The 23291-nt window shown below is 40.5% G+C and overlaps 1 protein-coding gene across 5 annotated transcripts in view; it reads left to right on the forward strand.

Annotated features, from left to right (window-relative positions):
• Fshr (follicle stimulating hormone receptor) overlaps positions 1-23291 on the forward strand; it is a 201506-nt gene that overhangs the window by 118832 nt on the left and 59383 nt on the right. For all 5 annotated transcript variants that reach the window (XM_021186441.2, XM_085832743.1, XM_021186442.2 and 2 more), the window contains one exon: positions 21860-21934. In XM_021186441.2, the coding sequence (XP_021042100.2) occupies positions 21860-21934 (75 nt within the window). The remainder of the gene's footprint in view (positions 1-21859; positions 21935-23291) is intronic.

Genomic DNA, 23291 nt, shown 5'->3' on the forward strand with positions numbered 1-23291 from the left:
AAGGTGGCCTGGCCAGAAGGCAGCATGCTCATTTATAACCTAATTTTTCACTCAGCTGTGTATTCAGAAAAATATTTAGTGAAAAATATTCTAGCCTTAATGCTGTCAAAGCAATCAGTATGAACTCCTGGATTAAGAAAATTAGAGGTTGTCTTTGAATGGTCAGAAGAAGAAACCACATACCAATTGAGAAAAAATAAGAAGCTGCAAGGTATTTTACCTCCATTGTAAACTAAAACCCGGCAGAATGGCCCAGCCCAGTCCACACACAATATAGACAATGAAAAGACACTTCCATAAGAAAACTTCTGTGGGTTCATACTCCTATATACCTCCACTATGGAAGCTGAGTTGTCTCTGAAGGGCACTCTGTCTATACCGTCTTTATAGTGAGTGGCATTGAATATAATTGCAGAAAGGCCAATATAAAAGAATCAGTGCTCTAGAGTACAAGTTTGGCCAAACAAGATTAAGAAGACTCTGGATCCTTTTAAACACTGACCAGGAAATAAGGATGTGAAAAACACAATAGACCACACTGCCACATAGGCTGACAAAGAATCTCCAGACTACAGATGCTTATATAATGGTACCTGGAACAGAATGGCCTGAAAAAGTGCCATTCTTGGTATGTGTATGTTTAAACTTTGTTTTAAATTTGTAGCTAGTACAGGTGCAAGATATTAGAAAAGCAGAATTTTGAAGTTTGTGAACAATCAAAAGCATCTAGTACTTACTCAAACATGTTCACAAACACACATACATGCATACATTTAGATAGATAGCTGATAGATAGATAGATAGATAGATAGATACATACATACATACATACATACATAGATACATAGATACATAGATATAGATATAGATATAGATATAGATATAGATATAGATATGAATACATACACATGTACACAGACATATACAAATAATATGTCTTCTATTGGTGATGTTTTAAATGCCATTAGAATGCTTTTATTTCTTTTCTTTCACTGTGCACTGTTCTCATGGTCACCCAATTAACACTAGGGTCACTAATTCTTACTAAACAATATGTTCAATTTTCAATGTTATTTTTGTTTAGTACTTCAGTTCTATCTTACTTTTATGTTCCTCCAAGTTGTTATTAGACCTGTGCTTGAACTTCATATTCAGTTAAATCAGGATTCAATTCAATTCAGCTTAGGTCAATTGAATTCAATTCAACTCAGTTTGTATTACTGTTATTTATCAAGGATTTTGCTTCTTAAATTCTACTTTTTTCTTCTGAGTTTAATTTCTTATTGCTAGAGAAAATTATTTAGTTATAATTTCAGTTAAGGTCATGATATAGAGAAAACAAGCTGGAAATTAGCTGGAAGCTTGCCCTTTTGGGCTGGCTTTCATAGTCCCAGAAAGAGCTATGCAGGCTGTTGATGGAATAAAGGTCTTACCCAGCTATCAATACTGCAATCTACCTATTAGATGAGACCAGTCTGCTAAGTAAGGTATGCCTACTTGTAGCACTGCTCTCTGCTTGATTTTGTAACCTGCTGCATAAGAATAGATGCCCGGCCATAGCAGGGCAGATAGCAGCCCTAGGAGAAAGTTGAATAGTGGTGTTTAGATAGTGGTGTTTAGATAAAATAGTGGTGTTTAGATAAATTTATGTAGCATTAAGCTGTCTTCTAGGCATGTATGTTTCTACCCATAGATAAACACTGTTCTCCGTCTTTATCAGCGAACTCTCTCTTTCCATTGGACTAAGTGAGAAAGAAGTTTGTAGCCCTAAACAAGCCATTTATACCACCTTTCTAAGATTCAGAAAACAGAAGATGAAGGAGTGAAAAGAATATAAGAGCTAGAATTAAGAACATTGGCTTTGAAGAAACAGTTTCTGGGCAAGACGTAGCCACAGTGATCAAAAAGTCATACCAAGTCTTAAAATGAGCCTGCACACAGAATGGTTCATCAGCAGTCAGGCACAGATGGAGGAAAGCTTCTGAGGTCCTGCACTTCTCTGCTTAACTATTTGCCATCAATAGATTTAGAGAGACAGGAAATAAATGCCTTTCAGTTGTGGACCTATTGGTGAGCCCCATTCCCAGTCAAGCTCCAACAGATAGTATTAATTCAGTAGTCACAGAAATTGCTCTGGTTAAACTAAATGAGTCAAAACACAAAACTTGAAGTCAAAGATTGGGCAAGAGAGTGATAGGGATGGTGGTGAGAGGTTAGAGAGACAGGAATAGTAGGGGTAAGATGGGGAAGGGAGAGATTAATCAGAATGCATTTTATACTTATATGAAATTGTCAAATGACAATAATAATAAAAATGGTAAGCATGAACTCTTTTCAGTCTTTTTGTGTCTGATGATGTCATTTCTACACCTTCCAACCAATTAATGTTAAACTAGGTAATTTTATAAATCTTATTTGATAATAATTTACATTGAGCAGATGAATTCAAATTTAATGGAGACATACTTGAAACAATCCCACTGAAATTGGTGACAAGACAAGGATTCCCACTCTCTTCATATCTTTTCAATATAGTACTCAAAATGTTAGCTGGAACAATAAGAAAACAAAAAGAGATCAAGAGGATACAAATTGGTAAAGAAGAAATAAATATATCACTATTTGCAGATGGTATGTTAGTATACATAAGTGACCCCAAAAATTCTCCCAGGGAACTTATCCAGCTGATAAACAACTTCAGTAAAGTGGCCGGATATAAAACTAACTCAAATAAATCAGTAGCCTTCACTTATACAAAGGATAGACAGGCTGAGACAGAAATTTGGGGAATAATTCCCTTCACAATAGCCACAAATAGTATAAATTATCCTGGGGTAACTCTAACCAAACAAGTGAAAAACCTATGTGACAATAACTCCAAGTCTCTCAAGAGAGAACTCAAATAAGATCTCAGAAAATGGAAAGCTCTCCCATGCTCATGCATTGGCAGAATTAACAGTAGAAATGGTCATCCTACCAAAGGCAATCTATAGATTCAAAGAAATCCCCATCAAAATCCCAACTCAATTCTTCAAAGACATGGAAAGAGCAATTCTCAAATTCATCTGGAAATGCAAAAAAACCCAGAATAGTGAAAATAATTCTTAACAATAAAAGAACAGCTGGGGGAGTTACCATCCCTGACCTCAAGCTTTACTACAGATCAATAGTGATAAAAACTGCATGGTACTGGTACAGAGACAGACATGTTGATCAATGGAATAGAAACGAAGACCCAGAAATAAAACCACACACTTTCCATCACTTGATTTTTGACAAAAACACCAAAAATATACAAAGGAAAAAGAAGCATCTTCAATAAATGGTGCTGGTCTAACTGGCTGTCTGTATGTAGGAGAATGAAAATAGACCCATATTTGTCACCTTTTACAAAGCTCAAGTCCAAGTAGACCAAGGACCTCAACATAAAACCAAATACACTGAAGCTAACAGAAGAGAAAGTGGGGAAGAGCCTTGAACTCATTGGCACAGGGGAATATTTCCTAAACAGAGCTCCAATGGCTCATGCTCAAAGATCATTAATTGATAAATGGGACCTCATGAAACTGGAAAGCTTCTGTAAGACGAAGGACATAGTCAATAAGACAAATCATCATCCTACAGATTGCAAAAAAAAAAAAAATCTTCACTAACCCCACATCCAATAGAGGGCTAACATCTAAAATATATAAAGAGCTTAAGAAGTTAATCACCAGAAAAACCAAACAACCCAATCAAAAATTGGGGCATAGAACGAAACCAAGAATTCACAACTGAGGAATCTCAAATGGCTGAGAAGCACCTAAAGAAATGTGCAGAATCCTTAGTGATCAGAGAAATGCAAATCAAAACAACCCTGAGATTCTACCCTACTCCAATCAGAATGGCTAAGATCAAAAACTCAGGTGACAACAAATGTTGGAGAGGATGTGGAGAAAGAGGAACACTCCTTCATTGCTGGTGAGATTGCAAACTAGTATCACCACTCTGGAAATCAATCTCAAGGTTCCTCAGAAAATTGGAAATAGATCTACCTGAAGACCCAGCTATACCACTCTTGGGAATATACCCAAAAGATGCCCCACCATGTCAGAGGGACACATGTTCCACTATGTTCATAGCGGCCTAATCTGTGATAGCCAGAAGCTGGAAACAACCTAGATGTCCCATGACAGAAGAATGGAGTGATTCATTTACACAAGGATACTACACAGCTATTAAGAATGAGGATACCCTGAGTTTTGCAGGCAAATGGATGGAGTTAGAAAATATCATCCTGAGTGAGGTAACTCAGACCCAAAAGGACATGCATGGTATGTACTCACTAATAAGTGAATATTAGGTACAAAAAAATTAATAATACAGAATACACAAGATATAGTCCATAGAACTCAAAAAGGTCAACAAACTGAAGGGCCCAAGTGAGGGTGCCACTTGGGAGAGAGAAGAAAGCATTCACAAATGGGTAGGGAGGGAGGGACCTGGTGGGGGGAGTGGACAGTATGGGGGTGGGGGAAGAGGGGAACCTGATCTGGTATAAGGTTAGGGAAAAGACTGAAGCTCTAAGAACCACCAGAAAGAATATATAAACAGGCAACCTCAGGAAATAAGAGGTTGGGGGACCCCCTCCCCCAGAATACACCAGAGACCTGGGATGTAAGAGATTCCCAGGACTCAAAGGGAGGGACCTTAGATGAAAACCCCAACAGTAGGGAGAGGGAACTTATAGAGCTTACTTCCAGCAGGAATACAGGACATCAAGTGAGGGATGCGGTTGCAGTCCCACAGTCACAACTCTAATCCATAATTGTTCCTGTCTGAAAGAATTACAGGGATGGAAATGGAGAGGAGTCTGAGGAAAAGAAGGTCCAGGGACAGGTCTAGCTCAAGGGGAGGTTCCAAGGCCTGACACTATTACTGAGGCTATGGAGCACTCATGAAAAGGGATCGATCATGACCAAACTCCAAAAGACCCAATAAGCAACTGAAAGAGTCAGATGCAGATATTTGCACCCAACCAATGGACAGAAGCAGCTGACCTCTGTTGTTGAATTAGGGAAGGCTGAAGGAAGTTGAGGAGAAGGACAACCCTGTAGGAGGACCAGCAGTCTTAATTAATCTGGACCCTTGAGATCTTTCAAACACTGGACCGCCAAACAGACAGATACACCAGCTGATATGAGGCCCCCAACACACATAGAGAAGAGGACTTCCAGATCTGTGTTCATTCAGATATGATGAACCAAACCCTTAAGAGACTAGAGACCCCAGGGAACTTAAAGGTCAGCTTGGGTGGAGGATGGGGGCAACCAGGTGGAGACAGGGTATGATGGGGAGGAGGTGTGGGATGTAGAGCAGTCGGAGTGTGGATGGGGGGATGGAATATGGAGTGTAAAAATGTATTAAAAATAAAATAAAATTTTTTAAAAGAACCAAAGTAAGCAAATTTGTAGAAGTCTCAGTCCAAATTTTTCTGGTGAAAAAGCCCAATCTGCAGAATTTTCTGAGGGGCTCTGTATGGGCACATTTCCATAAGACAGAGTTCTAAAATAAAACATTTCTTTAGTTTACCCTAATGCCCACATTCTTCCTCCCAGCACTATCTTACACGTTAAGTATCACCTTGTATCTAGACCTATATTTTAATAGGGAAAAGAATCACTAGGTCTACAGAAATAACTCTAGGAGAGAATTTATCAAGCTGCTTGTAAGTTCAATCTTTTAAAAAGTATATATCTTAAGGAAAAGCATAATGGTTAAGAGGAAGAAGAGCACATAAGAGATCAAAGAATAACGATATCCTCAAAGAAAAATAATGATGGGGCTGCTCCTCCACCCCTGCTGAGTGAAGTTCTACTTTCTTCTGTTCCAGTTACTCACAGTCAATAAAATTTGAAATTAGTAAATTGGAAAATCCAGAAATAAATTGTTCATATCTTTTAAAGTTCATGTTATTCAAGTAATGTGATTAAATCACATGCCTTTCCACTAAGTATCCCCCAGGAACTGAACCTCCACTTTGTCCATTGTATCCATGCTATATGCGTTGCCCACGCATTAGGTACTTAGTAGACTCTGTGTGTGTGTGTGTGTGTGTGTGTGTGTGTGTGTGTATGTGTTGTATGTACCTGAGTCAGACACAGGGAGACACAAAAAGGTAACATTCATATAGCTTTTATTATAATGTTTTTCGTTTGTTTATAATTAATCTAAGTTTTTAGTATATTATTTTGTCTTCCTTATGAGTCAAACATCATATATATGTGTAAATAGAGGAATCTAAGGTTATGTAGGGTTCAGCACTACCTACAGCTTCAGAAATTCTCTTAAGAGTCTAGGGGCATACGAATCACTGATAAGGGAAGGGCATTATAGTAACAGGACTCTTGTAGTAATCATTTTAGGCACTTTAAACTCTATGTTAAATGCTTTACAGTCACTAGATACTTTCATAGATGATATTTTTATCATAAATACATGAGATAGGTTTTTTTTTAAACTCAGATTGTGACATGTATGAAATTAAAAGATTTTATCCCAGGCTATAACACACACACACACACACACACACACACACACACACACACACACACACACAATCAGATTAAAACAAAAACAAAAAATAAAAAAAAAAACAAAAAACAAAACCTCCAGCCAGATGCCAGCTATTGATGGCTTCGTACCTAGATGTGTATGTGGTAGGTGGCAGATATCACATACAAAGATATCTGGATGGTCACAGACAGTAGGTAATAGAATTCAGAGATTTAGCTTTTATATGTCAGACTTTGCTCAACTTCTAAGGATTTGCTAGGGGCAGGGTAGGGAATGCTTTGATGTCCTGACATACTCTCTCATGTGAGAACTGCTTCTCCCAATCAGTCCTGAAGTTGAGAATAGCCAAAGAAGAAAAAGGGAGAGGGAAGAAGAAGGGGGTGGGGGTGGTCAGACAGAAAGTCTTTCACTCTGGGTTACATATTGGATAAACACTTGAGGCCTCCGAACTATAGGTCTGGTATCCTCAACCCAATGTTCCTGGCCATATGCTTTGTGTCTGCCTCTCTTAGGTTTTCTCCATGCCCGATAGACATGTGCACTTTGACCTCTAGGAAAGTAACCTTACTTTCTCTTTTTCTGCACTTATAAGGACCTGAAACTTATTTATATCTAACCACAGCAGGCCATAGACGCAACTTAAGGTACTCTAGAAAAAGTTCAAAGGTTCCCAGAACATCTCCCTGACTGCTTTTCTGTGACTAGTACCCACTGAGTCTCTTTTATTAACGTTCTTCTCCCTATAAGAAGAGCTCCCTATCTCCCTTACTATGGTAGAACTTCCACTGACTGTCAGACATTAACTGTAATTGGTTGAGTGTGGATGGGTTTCTCTTTTTTTGTAACAGAGAGCTGTAGAGGGTAAGAGAACAGAGGATGGCATTGAACAGGCCCAGATATGTAGGCTGCAAAGTCGACTATGCTTGCCAGGATGCTCAGAGCCCAGCTGTGTCTCATAGCCTCCAGTCTAGGCAAACTTCCTCTTCTCACATAGCTTTCTCCCTATGTTAGCTGAAAATAACCCTCCTGCACTTGCCTCATTATTAACCACTCTTTTACTGCCGTTTATCTTCCCTTTCAAATCTATGCTTTTCCATCTTTAGTTTATGAAGCGTTTGAGGACCAGTCTCCTGTTGGCAGATTATAAACTGTTGCTCCTGTAAGAGGTATCTTTAGGTTATAGAGCCAGCCAGCAGCAAAGGAATCACATACTATTTTCCAATCGCTTCCTACTTCCTCACTGCACATTGGCAACATGCTTTACACACTGTGGGGCTTACCCCATCACTTACCTTGTCTAATCATATTTATTGTCAGCAATTGCAGTCTAATTGGAAAGCACATTGCTATGGTAATGCCTGTGTCTAATGTCTTACATTTAAAGACACAATGATCCTAAGATGGAGGGAAGAGATTGTGTGTGCTTTGGTGACAGAGAAAAACATAATTAGACATGCAAATTATAAAACTAATGTATTTAAATGAATTCTGAAATCCAAATCGGGATTTGATATAATAAATTAGCCCCACAATTTTAACCAAAATACAGTAGTTCTGAGCATGCTTATTCCCCTCCCCCAAACACATTTTTTAGGAAAAAGAAAAGGAACAAGAATGGTCAATTATCTTGGTTAAGGTAAGGTGCTAAAGTCATGGGTTGATCCTGAAGAGGCTCTTTATTGTACAGGGGCAATTGCTCTCTTTAGGATGGAGGTGTGTTCATTAGTGTAGTGCTTGGGTACCATGCTCAAAGCCCTGTGTAAACCAGGCATGACTATGTAACCCCAGAACTTAGCAGGTAAAGTCAGGAGAATGAGAAGTAAAAGAATATAAACTATCCCATGAACAAGTAGAGTAAGTCAAGCTGAAAACCAGGCACACAGAGAGCCTGGGACCCTGGGGTTCAGCACTGTGCCAGAGAAAAAGCCAGCCTGAAGTTAGAGGGCTAACTGGTCCTCCTTCCTTTTTTAATTGGCTAGAAAACCAGCTGGCCTCCATGTTCTTTGCCAGGCTTCTTAGGTAAATTAACAATATAACCGTATTTCTGTCATTCCTTTAGTCTACCAACCATCAGTGAGTGAGAGCCACTAATCAGGCAGCCTGCAGGACGCAGTCTCTGCTCACAAAGCAGTGCAGAAGACACTGCCACTTCCTATGGGATTCCAAGCTTCCTGAAGTCAGAAATCACTCTCTGTATACGTCCAAAGAAGATTTGGTATCAAAACTACTGAATCATTGTTCTTCTTTGTTCCCTCAACTTACACACAGAGCAAGTCTGAGACGTCTGACCTGGGCATCCAGGGACAAGAGGAGTGTGACAAGTGGTAGAGTGGTAGTCAGACCTGCAACTGCAGTGCAGTTGCTGTGACCCACTGCTTCTGTCACTGTGATAAACTATTCTGATAAAAGCACAAGAACTATCCTAGGAGGCTGAGATGATAGATAAAGTGAATGTCTTAATTCTGGGTGATTAGAGAAATTTCCCTGGAAATGACTTCAAGAGATATCTCAGAATGAGCCTGAGATTTCCTTTTTGCTGCACTGCTCAAGAATAGAGAGAATTCTTACTCTTACTCTACTCTTACTACATAAATTCATGACCAAAGGGCTTCTGAGGACCCCTGTGAAGAGAGCACCAAGTCCTGTAGGTGCCAAATGACCGCTCTACACACATTGTTATAGAATGCTTGCTATATAGCTCCACCCTACAAATACAACAAAGTCACCCAGGGAAATATGGCTCTAGATTACACTCCTATAATTACAATTATGACAAAAATACCAGGGCTGAGGCTGGAGAGGTTGCTTAGTGTTTAAGAGAGAATGTTTACTGCTCTTGCAAAGGACCTGAGTTTAATTCCCAGCACCCTTGTCAGGCAGATCACAAGTACTGTAACTCCAGCTCTGAGGGGAATCTGACACTTCTGAGCTCTGCAGGCATCTACACTTACATGCACATTCCTTCCCTCCCCCAACACACACACACACACATGCACACGCACACACATGCACAGACACACGCGCACACGCATACACACACAGAAACACACACACACGCACACCACACACACATACAGACACACACATACACACGCACACGCATGCACAGGCACACAGATATGCACACACACAAGCACACACATACCTACATAAGAACCATACTGACCTGTGTTTCTGAAGGGTCAAAAAAGACAACTTGAACAACAGTGTTACATAAGCATTCCAATCGGTCAAGTGACACTCTTTCACTGTGACTCATAAAGGAAGCACTTTCATGCCAAGTGTAAAAGTTAATGAGGTAGAAAATGGAAGGGCATAAAATATGGAGTAATTATGAATTATGGAGTGAGTGAAAGCAGAGACGTGAAGAGGAGGGAAGTCAGTTGGGGAAGTGGGGGTTGTTACAAGTATGGTGTAGAAGGGAAAACAGAACCACAAGCCTGAAACTATTAAGTGTTTGAGGTGCTGTGAGGAGAGAGCAGTGGGCAGGATAGCCCTTAGCAATTATCACATACATGCAGGCACACAGTCAAGCACATACATTTGCACACTTGTCCTGGTTAAGAGGAAGTTCAGCACTGGCTTACTGAAGACATCAATGGAAAACCCACTAAGCTGATAGTAAAACACACATGCTCTTCAAGAGAGTCATGGCTCCTGCTCTTGGGTTTCATATAGCCCAGGGCTGCTGTTGAAACTCTGGTGCTGTGCTTTCATTGGTCTGCCCCAGGAGAACTCTCAAGAAAATAGCCATGAGCCCTTGAGAAGGCTGCTTCCTGAAGGCCTTCCTCGACTCAGCCCATTAAAAATGGAAGTTGGTTGTCATGGAGAACTGCCCACGATGTGGCTGGCTGACTTTTAATAACAAAAATAATTAAAATCACAAAATTCTGAGCCTAAGAAGAGACCCTAGAGATTATTTGAATCCACAGTGTTGTTTTATAGATGAAGAGCAGAAGCTCAGAAAGATAACAGATTTGACTTCAGGAAGGTGGTTAATTAGTGGCAAAGTCAGGAGGAGAACCCAGGTCTCCTGACTCTGTGAAGTAATGAAAATGACAGGAAGCAGTGTGACCTCTGCAAACACCATGTGTCTTGTTCAAGTGCTGGCCATGCATTATTTATGTGATCATCAATAGCCCAGGCCAGCTAATAAAATGGATTAAAGATACATGCACTTGGAGACAGAAGACCTTTGCAACATTTTGCAGATAAAAATGGAATTTAGACAGCTCCAGCCATTTGCCACAGGTGTGAGGACCCTCTTCTCACCCATCTGTTGGAGAGACCTTGCTTCCTGACGCCCTGCATCTCTGGATTTTAGACAGCTAGGGACTCAGGACCTAAACACCCGCTCGGGCTCTGAACCGCTGAATCTAGTAGCCTCTGTTTTTTAATAGTAGTTTTGCTTCAGACAGTTTTGTTATTGTTTTTGCTTTGCTTTTGCATGAAATAACTAAAAAGGGAAGGAAAAAGCTCCTGTGTAATTCAATGAGCAGCAACCAGTTCCTGCCTGTGTTCACCGTAAGTGGCCAGGCAACTCAATCTCAAGCGATAAATGCTGTCACTCAGGGCGAGTGGCTTCTGGATAAATGAGGTCAAATATAAATCCAATCAAGAGGATTTTGTCATTGTTTGTTTTCTTCTATTTGGCCAGAGAGCCCACTAATCAACCAGTGAGTAAAAACGTATTAAACACCACTGGGTATGTTCATGTTTCACCCAATGGCAGATGCAAAACTCTCCCCCAATGGTCACAGGAGGAGTGTTGGTTGATCAAACCCTAGACTTCACCCTGGTTATTAACCTCTTACTTTAGGGTCAGTAGATGACAACAAGAAGCATCAAAATGTCAAGGGCTTCTTTGTCACCTCATGACCTAAGGTGCTCTCTTCTGCATTCTGCTTAGAATCCCAGGACCATGGCAGCTCCAACATCATCAGTTCTGGATTTTTGAGGTTATCACATGCACCTCCATGTGATAAAGGGAAACGAGGCAGAGAAAGTAGTATCGATTCCTTCTGCTCACAGCTCCAGGCTGGGTCCTTTTTCTCTCAGAGCAACAAGGTTAAGCAAGATTGGCTAAAAAATAGATGTGATTGCACATTCCTATAAACTGAGCTCGTCAGCAAGCTGAAACAGTATGAGAAGCCTACCAAGACCTCAAGTAAAAAAAAAAAAATACTGTTTAAAAGGCTGAGTATATAGCTTAGTGGTATAGTATTCAGTCTCCAATACTGTTGGAAGGTGAAAAAACAGGGAGGGAGAAGTAGTGAGGGAAAAGGGCAAGGAGGGATGTATTAGGTAGCTAAGCATAAATAAATGAGAGGGAGTGAATAGACTGTTTTTAAAAGATAGCTAGAAATATATTCCACACCATATATTGTCTCCATAATTCTCACAAGATTTCTAAATGGCTATACATTTATTTCTATTGAAGTATACAAGTGTTGGACTGGAGAGATAGATGGCTCAGCAGTTAAGAACACTGACTGCTCTTCCAGGGGTTCCTGAGTTCAATTCCCAGCAACCACATGGTGGCTCACAACCATCTGCGATGGGAATCTGATGCCCTCTTCTGGTGTGTCTGAAGACAGTGACAGTGTACATGAGATATACAAGTGTCGTGAGTGTTCGCTGACTTGTCCCTGGTCACACACACACCAGGCAATGATAAAAAGTAAGAATCTGAATCCAAAACAACCTGGTCTCCCATGTATATTGTCACTCATACATGGCGACAAACTAGACAGGTACAAACCAACAAAGCCACTTAGTGAGACTGCCTGTGTTGAACATTTAGTACAGTGTTTACTGTGCAGCAAATGTCTAATAAAGGTTAATTACTGTCAGCAGCACCATTGCTCCTGAGGCCTCTGATACACAGCTCAAGCTTAGAAGTATTGATCCTGAAGACAGCTTACTGCAACCCTGTGTGTCCGGCTGTTCCAATCACCCATTCCCACCTCCAAATTTGCTCAGATATAGCTGAGAAGTCTTGTTAGCACCAAGCAATCTAATCAATGTCCCTTCCTTTTTGCCCTATACAGTCACCTGGTTTACTGCCTTGATTTCTCATCACTAAGAACACAATGGATTCCTGTTTAAACAATTTCTGACAGGCACACACAGTAATACAATAATTGTTCACCCTTGCTAGTTTCCGGATGTAATCTGGTTCTACCTGGAGAAAGCCTAGCTCCTACTTTAAGCTCATTTGTTTTCCCCAAACCACAATCCCATTCGTGGCTTTGAGAAACAGGTGTCACCCACACTCCTGTTTGAAGTGGACAGCAGTTCAGTGTACCAGTGTCCACTCCCCTCTTTTCTCCACTTGATATTCTTCTGTTATAGCGGTTGGGAGGTTATTCAACCAAGGGATACACAAACACTCTTAAAGCCAAATAGAAAGTCTGTATTGCCAGCCTGTGAGGGTATACGGAACTTGCCCAAACCATCCAACCTGAGCCTTACCATTCTTTGTCATTTATGAACAAAACCACATCTTGGTTGATACATTTCAGTTAGCAAGAACAGTCAGCAAGAATTGAAAGTATAGAAGCCAAAAGCAAGGTGAGTACATGTAGGAGCCTTCCTGGACTCTGAAACTATGGCCTAGGTCTTTAATGGGTTAGGTCTTTGTTCCAGTTTTTGGCAGGTATTGAGTTCTAAGACATGTTGAGTCCTAAGGTCAGAATAGTGCCTTTAGTCATGCTAACGTCTGGATGCCTGTTACTCTGTCATATTTATTTTATACCTAATCCTGAGTCCTTAAGTCAATAAAATGGGCACATTATATTTGTTTAAAAACAGCTACCCATGATTCCCATAAAGTCACTCAAGTTAGCACAGACTGTTAAGAACTGGCTGAAGAAAATGGCAAAGAGCCATAAAGATAGGAAATGGGGTTAGCAAGAAATAGTGAAGAAGGCAATGGAAAGGATTTAAGGTCTTATTGCATATTAAATAACAAAGAGGTCATTAGTGACCCTAGAACTAAGGCTTGAGTTGGTTCAATGGACCAGTAAATGAGGCTGTTAGCTTGGGGTTGGGATTGAGGTAGAAAGACAGTCAGGGTAAAGGGATAATCCTGCACCAGACTAGTTGTTAGAACAAGTAGTTCACATAAAAGATGCCCTGAGCAGCATCAGCCATGGAGCCAACGTGGTCCAAAACGGAAGAGTATCCGAATGACAGGTGATCCATCAGCCACAGGAGTGTGAGAAGGAGCCAGTCAAAGAGGACTTTTACCAGGAAAGATAGAGAGACCTCAAGTGGCAGCCTGAGAAGTACTAAGATTTAGAGCAAACGTGGTGTGGAAATGAACATCTGAGCGAGCATGAGTTGCCAAGGGCTGCGCTTGGCACTTGGGACCCTCCCTCTCTTCCCCCACTTGTACTCGACTGACTTCGCACTCTCTACTTTTTTATACGTGTGACTTTTATCCAATTAAATTGCAGATTCTTAAAAAGACAAGGGCTCTTCTTTTTACTGTTTTATATGTTTTAGACTTGCATAAAAATGTTCTAAAAAAGCACTTACCGTATGAGTTGCTGCTTGGAACTTTGATTTATCTGTAGGGGGAACATTTGCATGTGAACTTGTATATTGACTTGTCAGAGCTCAGAATCCATGCACCAGGGAGGGAGGGATGATATATAGTTATTTTATAGACCTGTTGTTCATCCCCCCCAAATCTGCTGTATTAGAGATTAAAATAACAATAACAGGATTTTCTGAAGTACAACATTTTTAGACACTGGAGATGAGCCTCTAGTCTATGCTACTTTCTGCGGCTTTGGAGAGGATAGGACCATATTCCCTGTTGACTGGATAAGCTAACTGGGCAGTAAAGAGGACCTCAGAAAACCTCTCTTTGTTTTTCTTTAAAAGACAACACCTACCTTCTGAGGCAGCTCTGAGCTTCAAGCACAGGGAGAAAAAGGTCTGGTACATAACAAACCCTTAATACATATTGACTGCTCTGATGATTTTTCATCCCGTTATTCTGCTGCCGGGAAGAAGGGTGAAGAATATATCAATATGTGCATGACCATATTCAAGATAAGATCCCAGTGGGTACAATTAGGCTGAGCCACTGAGGGTAATTATATCGGTGTCCTTTAAAGCAACCGCAGCAATAAAAAAAAAAAAAAAAAAAAAAAAAAACTGGCCATGCCCATGATAAGGAAAGAGTTCTGAAGAGGAAGGACCCTCATAGGCTAGGAAGCAAAGGGACTTGCCTGTTGTCATCTGAGGGGTCCCTCTAAAGGTGAACTGTTGCACTTAAATTGACCCTCTAACTAAAGAAACAGCATATTTCTTTGGTTATAGCTGCAGGAAGAGTGGCTTTCCATGCCAAGGAACCTTCTTGTTCTACCTAATGTCCTATGTGTGGCCAATGAAACAGGTGGCCAGGCTTACTCTAGGAGTCAGAATGGAGCTGAGGGTTGGCTCAATACCATAGCCTAGTTGAAGTCTGCAAATGACCTATAGAAGCAAATAGGAAATTTCTGAATTTCTCTGTGTAAGGACTCAAGGATTCCTAGGACACTTGCCAGCATCCATTCCCCAGCTCTGTGGTTACCCAGGCCAACATCTCCTGAACTCATTAGCCTAGATGAATTCAGTCTTAAGGAGCTGAAGGTGAGGCATGTGTTCCGGCAGGCATAGTAATATTTGAATTTGCTATCAAACAAGGAATTTATGGTACAAAGATGATTCAGTCCTTAGATAACCCTGGAGGTGACTATTATCAACACGAGCAGACTCTCGGTAATGTTACAGCGGTAACTGACTATTAGATGGAGTGGGTTCAAATCCTGCTCTTATGTTAAAGCCTCTGAGTCAACCTTAAGAGATACTAGATAGGGTATGGTGTGAATTTGAAGAGCTTTACAAACATCTCTGGAAGACACTTGCATGAGAGTTTTCACTGACATTTTCTGACTTTACATTGCAAAGCACATTTCTAGAACTGAGAAAGTAGACTAGATAAAAATACAAGAAAAGTCAGGATGTGTGTACTACATATATACTATCATGAAGATATGTGGCTGTATTTGTACTAACATGTACTCATATATATTACATTACAAATAAATAATTTTATAATGTAATGCATATTGTATAACACACTATACTCAGAATGTGTAATATATTATATATGTGTGTGTGTGTTTGTGTGTGTGTGTGTGTATGTGTGTGTGCATAATATATGGCTTTATGTTATGTCTTTTCATTTGCGAAGCATGCAATGTGTGTTGTGTTTGTGTATGTTTTTTTCTCCTTTGAACTGTTTTATTGAGATAATTATTATAACGACAAAAAGTCTTAAATTACACAGATCTATAGTAATAGATGTGACTTTAAAAGTAATTTAAAAATAAATTGTTCATCAAAGTTTTATATTAACATTTCTGTCCTGTCAATGGTATGAATAGATTTAATTAAAGATGTGTTATTTACAGAGATGAAAAGTACTGTTAAAGTCATTCCCTTTTCTAATTAGATATTTTCTTTATTTACACTTCAAATGTTATCCCCTTTCCTGGTTTCCCCTCTGAAAACGCCATCCCCCTATCTCCTCCACCCTCCCCTTGCTAACCACTCCCCCCTACTCCCACTTCCTGGCTCTGGCATTCCCCTATACTGAGACATAGAGCCCTCACAGGACCAAGGGCTTCTCCTCCCATTAATGACTGACTAGGCCATCCTTGGCTACCTATGCAGCTGGAGCCATGAGTCCCAACATGTTCACTATTTGGGTGGTGGTTTAGTCCCTGGGAGCTCTGGGGTTACTGGTTAGCTCATATTTTTTTCCTTCTAAGGGGCTGCAAACCCCCTCAACCCTTCAACTCCTTGGGTATTTTCTCTAGCTCCGTCATTGGGGACCCTGTGCACAGTACAATGGGTGGCTGTGAGCATCCACTTCTTTATCTGTCAGGCACTGGCAGAGCCTCTCGGGAGAAAGCTATATAAGGCTCCTGTCAGCAAGCACTTGTTGACATCCACAATAGTGTGTGTGTTTTGTGATTGTATATGGGATGGATCCCCAGCTGGGGCGGTCTCTGGATGGTCATTCATTCAGCATCGGCTCCACACTTTATCTCTGTACCTCCTGACGGGTATTTTGTTACCCGTTCTAAGAAGGATCCAAATGTCCACACTTTGGTCTTCCTTCTTCTTGAGTTTCATGAGGTTTGTGAATTATATCTTGGGTAATCTACGTTTCTGGGCTAATATCCCCTTATTGGTAAGTACATATCAGGTGTGTTCATTTGTGACTGGATTACCTCACTCAGGATGATATCCTCCAGATGCATCCATGTGCTAATATCCCCTTATTGGTAAGTACATATCAGGTGTGTTCATTTGTGACTGGATTACCTCACTCAGGATGATATCCTCCAGATTCATCCATGTGCCTAAGAATTTCATAAATTCATTGTTTTTAATAGCTGAGTAGTACTCCATTGTGTAAATACACCACATTTTCTGTAGGCATCTGTGGCATCTGGTGGACTGCAGCAGAGTGGACATCTATTCGAGGTTTTCCTTTACACCTTTGTTGGTTGGCACCTAGACCAAACCTAGCACATGACTGTAAGTCTAGTCTGTGGTTTAAGCCTTTGTTTCAGATTTTGTTTTGTTGGTGGTATTGTTTTACTAAGGCACAACAAACAAGAAGAACTTGCTTGTGTTTTTCCCATTGTCCTAAAGCTAACAGTGTACCCCTGTCTCTATTTCCCATTGCCATAGACACTGTGTTTATACAATGAAGCCCTTGAAATGACAGAATAGCCATATCTGAGAAAAAGTCTGGTGACCATAGAAGATTAGAAATCATTTCACTGGAAATTAAGGAAGGTGACATTAAAGGTTCTGTCTGTGTATGAAACCCATGATGTATAAAATAGGAGAACTATGCCTGCATGTGGCATGGGTTTGGGAGAGGGATGGCAAGTGTTGAAAAGGAGATTTCAGAAAGCCCTGCATGCCTCAGATGTGTGTTCTTCTGCCCAAGACAGTGGTGTTCACGTTCAGTACTTTTGAACATTGAACACTGAAAAGGATGTTTCAATGTTCCTAGTATAAACTTTTTATTCTTTTTGTTTGTTTGGTTGGTCGGTTGGTTAGTTGTTTGTTTGTTTGTTTGGTTGGTTGGTTGGTTGGTTGGTTGGTTGGTTGGTTGGTTTTTCAAGACAGGGTTTCTCTGTATAGCCCTGGCTGTTCTGGAACTCACTTTGTAGACCAGGCTGGACTCAAACTCAGAAATCTGCCTGCCTCAGCCTCCCAAATGCTGGGATTAAAGGCATGCAGCACCACCACCCGGCTCTCTCAATTTTGTGTATGTATGTCTGTCTGTACTTAAATAAGAGCATAGAATTACAAGTACCTGAAGAGGCTAGAACAGAGTGGTGAACTCCCTAGAACTAGAATTAGAAGAAGAAGTGAGCTTTCTGGAATGGGTGCTGGGAACCAAACTCCAGTCCTCTGCAAGAGCAGCAAGTGGTCATAGCCACTTAGTCATTTTTTACAGCTTCCTACTAAAGAGAATACAAGAGAATAACTGAGCATTTGAATGTGGTTATAAATCCAGCACAAATATTTAACCCATCATAGAGTGATACTAATGTATCTATGGCTGAGTGTATTCAGTCTTACCTGATCTTGGATTGAGACTGGTTAGTACTTGGCTATTACAATGTCATGAACATCCCCACCATTACAGCTTATATAAATTTACCAAAATCTGACACTTTTCATTTTGAGTTGAGTTACCACCGGTTTACAGAATAACAAAACAACAGCCTGTGGCTTAGGGTTAAAAGCCTCACTAATTCTACAGCCATATGAGTTGTAGGAAAGAAGATAATATGAAATCAAATGTTCAGTGCTATGGTTGAATTATGGTTCAATTGTCTCAAGGTACATGTGCTGAAAATTTAGTTCCTATGACTGGAGAGAGGTGGGGTTTATGATGCTCAGGTTAAGAGATGATGTAACTGGGAGAGAGGTGGAGCTTAGTAGGATGTGATTAAGCTTCCTTGCCTCCAAAAATTAACCTTCTGCAGCACTGTGCTCGTGGAGGCGACCCATTGCTATGATCTGGAAAAGAATTAGCAGACTATCTCACCCACCTCCTCATTTCGCAATGAGGAATCCAAGGACCAGAATGTTCCATGGTATGAAGAGGCAGAAGAAAGTGGGCAAGACCTGCTGACAGTCAGAGATGGTTCTGCATACAGAACCAAAACGGCAAATTCAAGGGGATGTCTGCAACTCTCATAAACAGTAAAGACACGATAAATTGATCACAGAAATAACTAGAGAGAGAAGGGGGGTTGAACTCGAAGGAGACCTAGGAATTTCTTCAGATTTCTACTGTTGCACTCTGTCCTCTTTGCCCACCCCATCTGGCCAGGGGCCCACTCACCAGTCCCATTACTCTCCAGTCTTGAAAGCTGACAGTAAGACATGGGAACTACTTACTGAAAGACTTAGATCAGGAATGCTTCTTAGCCAGTTTATGCTCATAATTTCCAGGGTATTTTTTAAACAAAATTAAAACATCCAGACATGAGTTTGGTTAAGTAGATGTGTTCTAAAATTAGACAAAGTTTCAGCAGGAGCATGATATTCAGCTGGTGGTAAAGCTGGGAATGTTGCCAGAGGACAGTGTCTCATAGATCCCACTTAGATTTAGGCTCTCCTCCCTATCTACTCCTTCCCTTCCTTTACAAGTTCAAATGCTTAAGTAAGAGCTTTCCACTTACAAACCCTAATTCACCAGCTTGTGAAAATGATGCTGGTACCCCAGGTCCACATGTACCTTCAGTCTCCATCTCTCTCTAAGACAGCTACTTCACTACCCTCAGCCAACTGTGCCCGTCTCTACCCTACAGATGCTCTCTGGAGCCATTTTAGAACTCTTACTCTAAGTACCAGGCCAGGCCAGCAGACAGCATTTTCTACCTCAGCCTACTTGAATGTATGCTGTCTGGGAGGTTTCCTGAGACAGGCAACTGAAGCATTAAAACTTCATGAGTCTTCCCAAGTGGCCTAATATGAGCCTGTTTCATCTGGGAGACACTTCATAAATATTCAGCCACCCTGTCTCCTCAAAGGCTCTGGCTTCTTCACGGCAGCCTTCCTTCTCCACAGCCTTCAGATTTCTCCAAAAGGAAGAAAATCTAGGGTCTGAACCATAGGGTGTTTTATGCCAAGCCGTCAGTAGTACCAAAGGCAAGCTTTACTTTATCACTAGCATGGATGAGGGATACGTTTTAATACATGTTTATTTTTAAAAATAATTGATTACACAAATAAAACCAGATCCAGGTCATCACACGTAATGAGCAATTCAAAAACATCAGCGACTTGAATGGAAGACCAAACACTTAGGAACTGCTACAGTAAAACACGGGTAAAACACATCAAGATATAGGATTCCAATAGCACAAGAAACCATCCCTAATACTGACCTCACCAAAAGAACTGCCATACAATTAGTAAGCTTCTTCACAACAAAAGAAACAATAGCTAGAGTAAAGAGTTACTGAAGCCTGGGAGAAAATCTTTGCTACCTGTCTATCTGATATGATTTTAATATGTAGAACCTAAGAAGAACTAAAAAGAAACAACAGAAAGAAACCTCCAGGCAATGAATGAACTAATCAACCAGATAGTTCTCAAAGAAAAAAAAAGTACAAATGATTAATATTTTAAGTATTCAAAAGACCTAAACCATCATGGAAATTAATATTCCATCTCACTCCAGTCAAGAATCATTACTCTCAAAGAACAATTAACAAATTCTGACAAGGATGTGGAATACATGGAAACTTTATATAATGTTAGGCATCATGTAAACTGGTACCATCATGTGGATTAGGTTCCTGAAAAGAATTAAAAGTAGAACCATACTAAAATTAGAAATACAAAACGATCCAGTGATACCACTCACTCTTGATATACCTGAAAGACCCTAAGTCAGCACTCAACAAAGATAGAGATATGTCCACCTTTATTGATGCAGCATCATGTCAGCCAAGGTCAAGAACCACCTGAGAGTCCAGCAATGATAGACAGACCAATAAAGACAGTGTGATGCATATATTCAATGGAATTTTACTTGGTAATAACAAAAAGTGAAATTGTAGAATTCACCAGAAAGTGGATAGAACTGAAGTTCATTGTGTTTAGTGAAATAAACCAGACCCAGAAAAAAGTATCATATGCTCTCTCTCGTGTGTAGTATGTATGCCTCGTGTGTGTGTGTGTGTGTGTGTGTGTGTGTGTGTGTGTGTGTGTGTGTGTAGAACATAAAAGGACCAATAGAACCATGAGAGGAGAGAAGATGTCTACAGGAAGCAGGAGGGAGGAACATGTGAGGGTGGTGGGATGTATGTGCTGTGAAAATGGAGCAGAGTCTGACTTGGCAGGGGAAGAAGACTGCTGAAAAAAGAGATGGGGCAGTGAAGGGCAGTGGGACTTGGGAAAGACTTACACACACACACACACACACACACACACACACACACACACACGTACGTATATGTACATATATCATATGGATCTAATGTTACAATTACATCGACAAACATTTTGAAAATGCCATTATTTTATTCTAACAAAAATTTTTTGAATAATTTTAAGAAAGGGAGCAAAAATGACCAGGGCAGATCCCTAGAGAAAGGAAGAAGGAGCAAGAATGAAAATTTACACATGTAGTTTAACAGAGAACCTGGCTCCAGAGTCAAGAGCAGGTTCAATGAACCACAGCCCTTGGGTCAAATTTAGCCCCATTTTTTTTAAATAAATAAAGTTTTATTGGCAAACAATTCATTTCCTATGGTTTTATTGGAACTTCATTGTTTTTGGTAGTTTCAAGGCAGATCAATAAATAATCCACAAAGACAAATAAATGATTCATAAAGCCAGTAGATATGTACTAGGTAGACCAGAGGAAGTTGTCTGACCCCTGAGCTAAGAAACTTAGTTTGATTTCATCCAGTATATCACTGTAAATACCTTCAAGTAAACCTCCCTCCTGCTTTGTTTACTACAGCTAAAGAATGTCTAATCTCTAAATGAACCACTACCCCAGATTTATTATCTCACTGTTCTGTAAACATTAGCATCAAGTATATTAGTTTAGACTTATTGCTACAGCTGACTTGAGGAAATGAAGGCAGTTTTGTGTCTTATGAGTCCTCCTAAGCACCAGGCTCTAATTGAGCCCTTCTAAGGTTTATGGGGGAAAACTAAACTAACCTGAATTATCTTTCTTCTGCTGCAGAGAGATCTCTCAGAATGATGTCTTGGAGGTAATAGAGGCAGACGTGTTCTCCAACCTACCCAAGTTGCATGAAATGTAAGCAACATGCCAGTGTGTGCGTGCGTGTGTGTGTGTGTGTGTGTGTGTGTGTGTGTGTGTGTGTGTGTGTGTGTATGAAAGAGACAGAGACAGAGATAGAAAGAGACAGAGACAGAAAGACAGACCGAGATTAAGGAGTTATTTAGAAATGATACTCTGCTGATTTCTTGCTACTCATTCTACCTCCTACCTCATGCTTCCTTGTTTTCACTAATGTCTTGTCCTTATTCTCTCTCTTCACATGTCTTCACCTTACTCTAGTTATGAAAAGAGACCTGATGGGGTATCAAAGTCCACAAAGCATATCAGAGTAATGAACCAAAGGCACAATGTAACACACCCCTTGATCCCGTCTAGTGGACAGTAGGGCTAATGGGACAGTTCTCACATCTCCTCCTTGCATGGGGAGGTCTTCAATCCCGTGCAACACTGGCTGTGTTTAAATGATTAATTGCCTGGTACTTGGATGTGGTTAGCTACAAGCTACTGCAATATAAAAGCTAATGAAACAGGAAGGAAGTAATTAACAGGAGCATATCTGCAAATACACATTGATCCAGCAAGATGAGAAAAAGATAGGTTCTCTGAGGGAATCCAAGTATGAGCAGGCTGACTTACAGACTATTGATCAGGACATAACACAGGTCAAAAACACTAGGCAGAAGTCCCCATTCCCCATCTGCAAGAAGAAACCACCTTGCTCTACAAAATGGGTGTAAGAGGGTCTCCTGCCAGATGCTGTCTGCAGGAAATTGGTGCTTTAAGTTAGAGACAGGGGTTAGTTGCTTTTCTCCCAGGCTACCAGATTTTTTTTCTTTACCAATTCATTTCTGTTTCTCTAGTCTTTTTGCTGCATCATCTGTATCCCTTCTGTCCCCCTCTCATCTTCTTTTCACCCTTCCTAGGTTGTCAGAATGTTCCTTTCTTGTCTGCAAACCATCCTGTGGTTAAGTTCCCCGTGTTAGTGTCACTTCCCAATTCTTAGTTCATCCTGTTTCTGAGACATTGGTACTAGTAAAACCCTCAGCTCTCCCCATGCTTAAAAATGGAGTAGAGTACAGTGACCAAGTGCTAACTGTTAAATCAACAGGGTGGATGCTCATTTTGCACAGATTTCTATAATAAAGGTTACTGCATTTGCTGAAACGATGCATGGATAGATGTATGTATGTATGTATGATGGATGCATGGATGCATGGATGCATGGGTGGATGCATGGGTGGATGCATGGGTGGATGCATGGATAGATACATGGATGGATGACTTCAGTAATTATTTGCTGATTTACTCTGTATAACATGAAAAATAAATGACACTCCATGCCATTCAAGTTGCTTACACACACCTTCCTCTT

This window comes from Mus caroli, unplaced genomic scaffold (genome assembly GCF_978045245.1).
Source record: "Mus caroli unplaced genomic scaffold, Mus_caroli_1 scaffold_18, whole genome shotgun sequence".
Lineage (NCBI taxonomy): Eukaryota > Metazoa > Chordata > Mammalia > Rodentia > Muridae > Mus > Mus caroli.